This window comes from Bremia lactucae, linkage group LG4 (genome assembly GCF_004359215.1).
Source record: "Bremia lactucae strain SF5 linkage group LG4, whole genome shotgun sequence".
Taxonomy (NCBI): Eukaryota; Oomycota; class Peronosporomycetes; order Peronosporales; family Peronosporaceae; genus Bremia; species Bremia lactucae.
Window position 1 is genome coordinate 3,264,278 of NC_090613.1, and position 8,351 is coordinate 3,272,628.

General features: G+C 43.2%; 4 protein-coding genes across 4 annotated transcripts; 1 reads left to right on the plus strand and 3 right to left on the minus strand.

Moving 5' to 3' along the window:
* Window positions 1–146: 146 nt before the first annotated feature.
* CCR75_008312 (uncharacterized protein) lies at window positions 147–1,250 on the minus strand (the record flags this gene model as incomplete). Its single annotated transcript, XM_067966366.1, has 1 exon — window positions 147–1,250. One exon carries the CDS (start codon window positions 1,248–1,250, stop codon window positions 147–149), a length of 1,104 nt encoding a protein of 367 aa, XP_067816815.1.
* A 490-nt stretch (window positions 1,251–1,740) lies between these two features.
* CCR75_008311 (uncharacterized protein) lies at window positions 1,741–2,754 on the minus strand (the record flags this gene model as incomplete). The annotated part of the gene is made up of 1 exon (XM_067966365.1): window positions 1,741–2,754. One exon carries the CDS (start codon window positions 2,752–2,754, stop codon window positions 1,741–1,743), a length of 1,014 nt encoding a protein of 337 aa, XP_067816816.1.
* Window positions 2,755–2,810: 56 nt separating this feature from the next.
* CCR75_008310 (uncharacterized protein) lies at window positions 2,811–4,083 on the plus strand (the record flags this gene model as incomplete). The annotated part of the gene is made up of 5 exons (XM_067966364.1): window positions 2,811–3,045; window positions 3,103–3,168; window positions 3,241–3,717; window positions 3,776–3,936; window positions 3,987–4,083. The coding sequence occupies exons 1-5, from the start codon at window positions 2,911–2,913 to the stop codon at window positions 4,081–4,083; spliced, it is 936 nt and encodes a 311-aa protein (XP_067816817.1). The 5' UTR covers window positions 2,811–2,910.
* Window positions 4,084–4,889: 806 nt separating this feature from the next.
* CCR75_008309 (uncharacterized protein) lies at window positions 4,890–5,255 on the minus strand (the record flags this gene model as incomplete). The annotated part of the gene is made up of 1 exon (XM_067966363.1): window positions 4,890–5,255. One exon carries the CDS (start codon window positions 5,253–5,255, stop codon window positions 4,890–4,892), a length of 366 nt encoding a protein of 121 aa, XP_067816398.1.
* Window positions 5,256–8,351: the final 3,096 nt, after the last annotated feature.

The window sequence follows — 8,351 nt, forward strand, 5'->3', positions numbered from 1 at the left end:
GATTATAGCGGTACTTTTTCCTTAATAATTTTGACGTAAACAAGTCGAAAATGTCGAATTTTTTTTTGCTAGGTCTCTAAATAACCAATCGAGTTTTTTTGGCACCCTCGATTTCGACAGACTTCGATTATTCCATAAATCTTCTATCAGTTGTGAGTATTGCGCTGCACAATAAGCCCGAGACGAATTCCCCAGGCCTCTCTTGGCCAAGAATCAGCGGACGGAATCACAAAGTCGTCAGGAACTTCACTTTTACCGCCAGACTGCAGTGCATAAACATCAATCAGTGGAACAACGCGATTCAGCCACGCGCGTCTAGAAAGTCTCAAATTGAACCCCAACGTATCCAATACATCGGCATTGCGACCAAAATACCTAAAATACGTTCCTCGACTCCGCATCTCACTGCAAATGACTCCTAACCTTATCCCCCACGCCTGTTCTGGCCACGGGAATTCGCTTGGTACTATAAAATCCCGGAATATGTTGCCATTCTTAAAAATTTGATGATAAACGCGAACACTTGGAAGAATATTTTGGTACCAAACTGCCTCGCTGCGACTCCAGGCAAATCCCATTTTATCAAGGATATCTTTGCTGCGGGCAGCTTGCTTCACGTACGCATGTTTTAATCGAACGTCACTTACAATCTGGCCGAGAGAAATGCCCCACGCTCTCTTTGGCCACGGATGGCAAGATGGAATTTTAAAATTTTGTCGGACAATACAGTGACCAAATTCTTGTTGATGAATTTTAAGCGAAGGAATGATCTTTTCCGTCCAATCACGCTCCGGAATAGTCGTAAAACAGAAATTTATCTTTTCCAAATCCTTTTTCGATTGGGCCATTTGAGAAGCATAGGCTTTTCCTGCTCGCATATCAACAACTGTGGCCCCCAGGCGTCTTCCCCACGCAGATATGGGCCATGCCGCATCTCCTTCTGGCACCACAAAAAAGTGCGGAACATCACTGTGATCGTACAGTTTTTTAAACTGGCGTAGACTCGGCAATACCTCGGCGTCCCATTTATATTGCGTGACGTCCTCGACGAAGCCTAATTTGCCAAGTCCATCAATCAATTCCTCCGAGAGAGCTTGTTTACTTTCTTGATGCTTGTATCTCTTGCGAATGCGATGAACTACCTGTCCGAGTCTCCAGCCCCACAAACTTTGTGGCCAGCTCAGATCATTAGATGGAACAATGAACGCCTGTGGCACTAAAAGATTTCGAAACTTTTCCTTGTATATCATTAAGCTTGACAGCACTTTTTTATCCCATGTACTTGTTCTTGGACGCCCTTTCGATTCGCGCCATTTACTAAATTGCGCCACAAACGAGCTACGACTAATCAAATGGTGACTCCAATCGAATCGGCTTGACATATAGCAGTGAGGAAAGAGATGCGGGCATAAAGTTGCTGTTCTGTTGATCTGATTCCATTTCGCGAGGCGCCATATTCCACGCACCTTCGAGAGTAGTAGCATTGGACGGGAAATGCCAACAAATATTTATTTAAAATAAATTCTTATAAACAATTACTATGATCCCAAAATCACATTTTCAGACCATTTGTAGATAAAATATATGAGCCAGTTCCTCTGATCCGGCTCCTACATTGAATCATTGTGTACATTATGTGTATATTCACAATACTTGGCAATTTTTTTAGTGTCTCCCATGGCACTTGAGCTCATTTTGATTTTTAAAAAAGCATTTTGTTCCTTTGAAGTCGAGATGATGCTATATCTCACTATCTTTGACTTCGTTCACCAATTTCTCCTTAGCATCGTACGCTTGAATGTTGGCCATGGTAGTATGACCAATATTATTCAGCGCTTCTTTTGTAAAGAAAGCCTGATGACCCGTAATGACAACGTTCGGAAAGGTGAAAAGACGAGCAAGGGTCTCATCGGCAATGATCGTATCCGAATGGTCCGAGTATAAGAACTCGCTCTCCCCTTCGACCACATCAAGCCCAACAGACGAAAACTTGCCGCTCTTCAGGCCATTTACAAGGGCTTTGGTGTTTATTAGCCCACCACGACTAGTATTAATAAGCATGACGCCCTGTTTCATCTTGGCAATCGCGTCAGCGTTAATCGTGTGTTTCGTTGACGGATTCAGCGGACAGTGTAGCGAGATGATGTCCGACTGCGACCAGATCTCATCTTTACTAACATACTCCACGCCATAACTTACAGCCTCCGGGTTTTGCTTAACGTCGTAAGCAAGCACTTTGCACCCAAAACCCGTCGCAATGCGAGCAAAAAGAGCGCCGATTTTTCCTGTACCGACAATACCCACAGTCTTGCCATGCAGATCAAAACCCAATAGGCCATTGAGACGAAAGTCTTGTTCACGAGTTCGATTATACGAACGATGAATCTTACGATTAAGCGTTAAGAGAAGAGCAGCAGCATGTTCAGCTACCGCATATGGCGAGTACGCAGGTACACGGATGACCGGCATATTGAGCTCTTTCGCAACCTTTAAGTCAACCTTGTCGAAACCCGTGCAACGCAAAAAAATTACTTTTGTTCCACCCGCAGCAAGAGTGCGCAAAGCAGCTTCATCGGCAGCGTCGTTCACAAAGAGGCACACACCTTCGCATCCGTCGGCCAACTTGACCGAGTTGGCATTTAGACGCGTGGAGAAAAACTTGAGCTCGTGCGTAGGAGTGATACCGTCCTCTTTGGCGATGCGCTCCATTGATTCAATGTCATAGCTTTGCGCAGAGAAATAGGCAATCTTCATAGGAGACGACGGCGTTCTGGATCAAATTCAGGAATAATCTTCAAAAGGCGCAACGGCAAAGAAAAAGGAAAATAAATGTTTTTACTTTATTTTATTTAGTCCGGTATTGGCCCCCAAAATATAATTTGTATACTGGTGACTATTTTACGTGACCACATGTTGCCAATGGAGCTGCCCATGGTGGACCAACTTTTGGAGCGCCAGAGACACCATCCACCTCTTGATGGGTTTCCGATGGCTGCGCGTATTGGCGACTTGCCTTTGTTTCTCGGCGAGGCCGGTGCAGCGCAGGTTGATAGCGCGGCAGAGTTGTCGAATGGTTTACTAAAGTACTATTTGTAAGCACAGGATGCAATTTTTTTAAAATCCAACAAGATTCGAGGTGTCATTGCGTTAGGGACTGGCAACTTGACTGTACAGGTCTTAATCATTTAAAATTTAAATTTTAAAGCTCGTAATGAATCTGATGAAGGTGCTATATGCTAGCCATGCGAAGTACTTTTAATCGACATTCTGGATATGGAGGAGGAATTGTTGCTGTCCCACTTTACAGATTGCATTGAATTTTTGCAAAAACATTTAATTCGTGTTGGTACACCTAAAGCAGTGCTTGTGCATTGCGCGTATGGACAGTCGCGTAGCGCCGCCGTCTGTGTCGCCTTTTTGATGGCTACACAAGGCAACACTCTGCTGGAAGCATATGACCAAGTGCAGTTGTCACGGCCTTGTATCTCGATCAATCCTGGTTTTTTGAGGCAACTAGAGCTTTTTGAGCGGATGGAATTTGACTCAAATGTAATGGGCAGCACAAGTGCACATGCCGAGTTTCGAACGCTTATGGCAAGACAGGATCGAATGAAGAAGAGAAAAGCTGACATAGCGAGTATTCCACAGCTCGCACTTCCAGGAACGTCTATGTCCTGCCGCAAGTGTAACTTTGCGCTTTGTACGGCTAGGAATCAGGTACAACGACATTTGCAATTAGTTGTCCCTTACAGGAAACCAAACTTATATTTTACAGTTGATGCATAGCCCAGCCAGCGGAGAGCTCTGTGGTGGCATCTTTATCGAACCAATGCAGTGGATGACGAATAGCTCCGTATTCATACAGGATAATGTTGGCAAGCTTTATTGTCCCTCGTGCAAGGCAAAACTTGGCTCGTGGAATTGGATCGGGGTCAAGTACGATATGTTACAAAGGTTTCTTAATTTTTTTTTCCGCCGTACTGAAGCATCTTTGAATTGATGTTGCTTAGATGCAACTGTAAATATTTTGTCAGCCCTGCTTTTCAGCTAGTTCCAAGCAAAACACAAAGTCGCGTGCTGTAATTCATTACAATTCGCAATCGAGCGAATACGGATATGTGCATAGAATAAGTGAGTCGAAAAGTCCGTTGTCGTTCTGAATAATTTTTGTCTCTAAGCTGGCTGTGTTGCCACTTCTGTATATATCAATGGAAATGCTCTTTTCTGATCCCTGCCCGTAGTGCTGCCTTCTACGCGAGCACATCTTTCCTTGTCCTGCTGATACTCATGCATTGGCTTAGATGATGAGCTCGCCCATACTAAGCGAAGAGCTAGTTGAATACAGGCACTTTGCGTTCCAATTGTGATCAATTCGAGGTCGCGTATGGATAGATTTAAGGAAATGTTGTATTCACAATCCTTTTTTCTTAAATTCACAGCAAATTTTAAAAATCACATCTCTTCCTTAAATCCACACCTTTTCTGCATTTAGTTTTTGTTAATGTAAGAAGAACCAAAATTAAAAGCTCTCAACATTTTCCGTTTCAACTCCTAATGTTTTTCCCAGATCTGGAATCCCCTCGTTGGGTACCGTGAAGGTTGTAGAGGATCACGAATTACGACAGTGATGTGCGTGTCGTGAAAAGGGCAATTTGCATGGACAGTGGTCTTCGAATGATCTGGATTGAGTGATCAGTTTATGAGGGGATTTATACAATCATTTTAGTACTCCCTCCGTTCGGAATTAAACGTGACATTTCTGCGTGGGACTTTTGATCCGAAATAAGGGAGCATTGATCACTTTGAGTGTCATTTTGCGTGAGTAATGTGAATCGAATTATATGGATGTGAAGTTTGTGATTGATCAAAGGTAGTAACTGCCGATGCTATCAAGTCGATGCAGTGTCCGTCGCTGCTTCCTTCGCCGCCTCAATGATCTCGACAGCGTAGGTAAGATGGTCGGGCAAACAATTTTCATTGTTTAGGCGATAGTTCGATAAATGGGGAATTTTGTACTTCTTCCCCCCCCCTCCGCGGTTGAGAATCTCGTTCATGCCAGATTGATGGGTAAGAAACACCTTGTCCAACTTATTCCTGTCAAGCTCTTTAAATGCAGCTTGAATAGCCGCAATCAACTCGTCAATGCTCTTCATCACCTTTTGGTGTTGCAAGGCCTGGGTAGCATTGAAGAAGCCCAAATTAAGCTCGTTTGTGTCAGGACTGTTAGGTGGCTGACATGATAATTGAATATCCATACCGGATGCCTGCGTTGCCTCATTGAACACGATATCTGACGAGCTGATGTGGAGCTTGGCGTTGTCTTGCTATATCACAACAGCTGCCGATCGGGTTACTATAAGGTGATGAAACGGTGTCGACTAATTGTAGTCGACAATGAGGGACGGATCGACATCTTCACTATTAAAGTAGGATAAATCGGTAAGCCCAGTTAACGCGACAGCAGCAGTGGCTGTCGACGTTGTAACTGTGACACTGGGTACGGCGGCGTGTCAACGCGGCGAGTGCGCTTTGCGCGGGTTGAATTGGGCCATTTGCTGCAAATCCAGGAATAACTTCTCGTTAATCACTGAATCCATATTTTGTGACCATGGTTCTCGCTGCCCTGTTCTTGCTAGAGCGCTCGGCAGGTTCTTGGGTGACGAAAGGTGTAGGCGGGCACGTCGTCATGCGGCCACGCTCTACTTAGACACACACCCTAGCACAGCGAGGAAGTGGTTAACCTGCTTCTCTTGCGTGCAGTGAGGTAGTTGTGGTGGGCGCGCGAGCGACCTCGCCCAACACACTGCGGCATATGTTTGACTTGAGTATAACGGAAGCCGCCATTACGCTGGATAATGCTATTGATACTACAGATGACATCGAAAAGTATGTTAATGGCTACCGTAGCGTTTTCTCGGAAGGAATAGTAAACCGACTATTTTCGTGGTTTCATGATTCCAAAAACCCAACTTTTGGTCTTGTGAGCAATTATGTAGCAAGAAGGCTTGCAATAAGACTTGGCCCTGATTTTGTTCAAAAAATTTCTAAGTTACTCTTATCCAATCCTTCGATGGACGGACATTTCTTCGAGCTGTGGTTTTTTGCGAAGCTCCTTTATGGGGATTTGAGTGTTTTAAAATTGGCGTTAACGGAGATACATTTCTTCATGATGCATGGATATCGACGACAGAACTACAATATTTTGACCCGAATGCTTACGTTCCGGTGACTCAGTCGAAGCAATGGCTTGCCCCTCTATCATGGAACCAAGGTGGTTACGACGCGGTGTGCGTGGAATTTATAGACAACGGTACTGGAGTTTTGAGTGTGCGCGTTCGGTTTGTTCAAGTAACGCGTGCGAACAAACACTCATTTGAACCCAAATTCGTTGCATACGTCCTACAAAAAATGCTGACTTCTTACGATCGTATCAGTCTTTGACGGTGGAGATGTATTTCGTCGCTTCGCTACGAGAACTATCCACATTTAAACCCAATGTTGATGAACGGCAAGTTTGGAAAGAAGTTGTGAAGGTTGTGGGTTTAGAAGCGGATACACGCGTTGTCATTGAAGTTGTCGGACTGAAATACGAGTAATTGTGTGAGGTTCATGATCTAAATCGACTTGAAACGAGGCGCGTAAATAGTCATTAAAGTTGCAGCTGAGTCAATCTGTTGTCGCGCATGTGCTAGTATGGCATTGCTTTGGGGATTCGCGCCGTGTTGCCGTGCCTCGTAGGTGCTGCTCTGCTCAACTAATGAGAACAGTTCGTATCAGATAATATATCAACTCGATTTGCTACGTATTTTAAACCTTTTTATTCCTGATAAATGTGATGCTATAATGACATTCATCATTTTAAATTTCATCGCATGAAGAATAAACTCATGCGGGGTGTCGATAGTGCTGCGCCTTCGGCTGCCGTTCGTGCAGCCGCGGGTGACGCACTGTTATCTCTTGCGGTAAACGGAACGTCTGCCGTAGTATTTTTCACTCGCACAACACTAGATGTTGCGAGTGCACGTGGTGATTCACCACGTGAAAACGACCCCTCTTTGGAGGTCGACTACGAATGCGAGTCGGACGAAATGGCGACTCGGGGACAATGGAACAGTCGCCTGATAGACGTCAGGCAGCTGACTATGAGCCTTCGAATGAGAGTACACTTGGTGTACTTAAGGGGATGATCAATCACTAAATTAAAGTAATTAGACCCAGCAATCGGGTGTGGTTCACATTTTGTGAACAACCCTTGTGTATGTGATGCACATAGGTGCATTCACATTAGGAGGGATGACGGCTAGAATCATCCGTTACGCGATATATCGAGAAAGATATGCTCGCAATACATAGTAGTGCTATCTAAAGTAAATTGATGCCAAAAAATGGGCAAATTATTTTTTTCGTTATAAAATTATGGTTCCAGCCAATCAAAGGCCATGAAACTTAGCTTAGGGGTTCTATATCAACGGGGTGAGTGGTGGCTAGCCAAAGGTGAGTGCTGGTTAGCGGCTCCCTTAGATAATTATATATATGACAATTTGAAAGTTCAAAATAATATTTTAAAGTGTCAAAAATAGCTTTGAAAATAATTTTAAAAACGTTTCTTAAAAAAAACATTCTTAAAAAAGATTTTTTTAAATTATTTCAAAACAAATTTAAAATTATTTTTGTCATTGTAATTTTGACAATTTCAAGTACAATTTTGTTCAAAAGTGTAATATTTTGGAAGGGCTTAAAGTTTAGGCCCGGGAATATCCCCGGGCCTAAATTTCTATTTCAAAATTCTTTTTTAACAAAAATCTTTCATTTAAATGTAAGCCATTAAATTGTTTTTGCTCGTAGGGTTATACAGGTAAATGTAGGGATGAAATATTCATTTCCAATGAAGATTTGTAAGAAATTCTTAATTAGGCTCCCTGCAAGTGCCACAAACCCAATGACTAAAATGGTCGCTCTTCCCTTGCCCAGGAGCTTGTTGTTCTAATAGGGTAGGCGCGGACTGGGATGGGGATCGGTAAGTTTTAGCCAGTGTGGTCAGTACAGTACAATTGTCGGACTGTAGACCTGATATATTAATCATGGGGAAACCATGATTAATATATCAGGTCTACAGTCCTTCTCTAGCTCACATGCAATACATTAACATGTACATGTATAATTCTATCTCATGCTTGAATTTCATTTATAATACTAATGTCTCTATTTAATTTCCTATACTAAAGTTGTCTAATTTGGCTCGACTTTTAATAGCAATGGCACTTAGAATCTTTCGAATCTGCCACGCTTCTTTGCCTAGCTCCCATGCAATACATTAACATGTACATGTATTATTCTATCTCATGCTTATG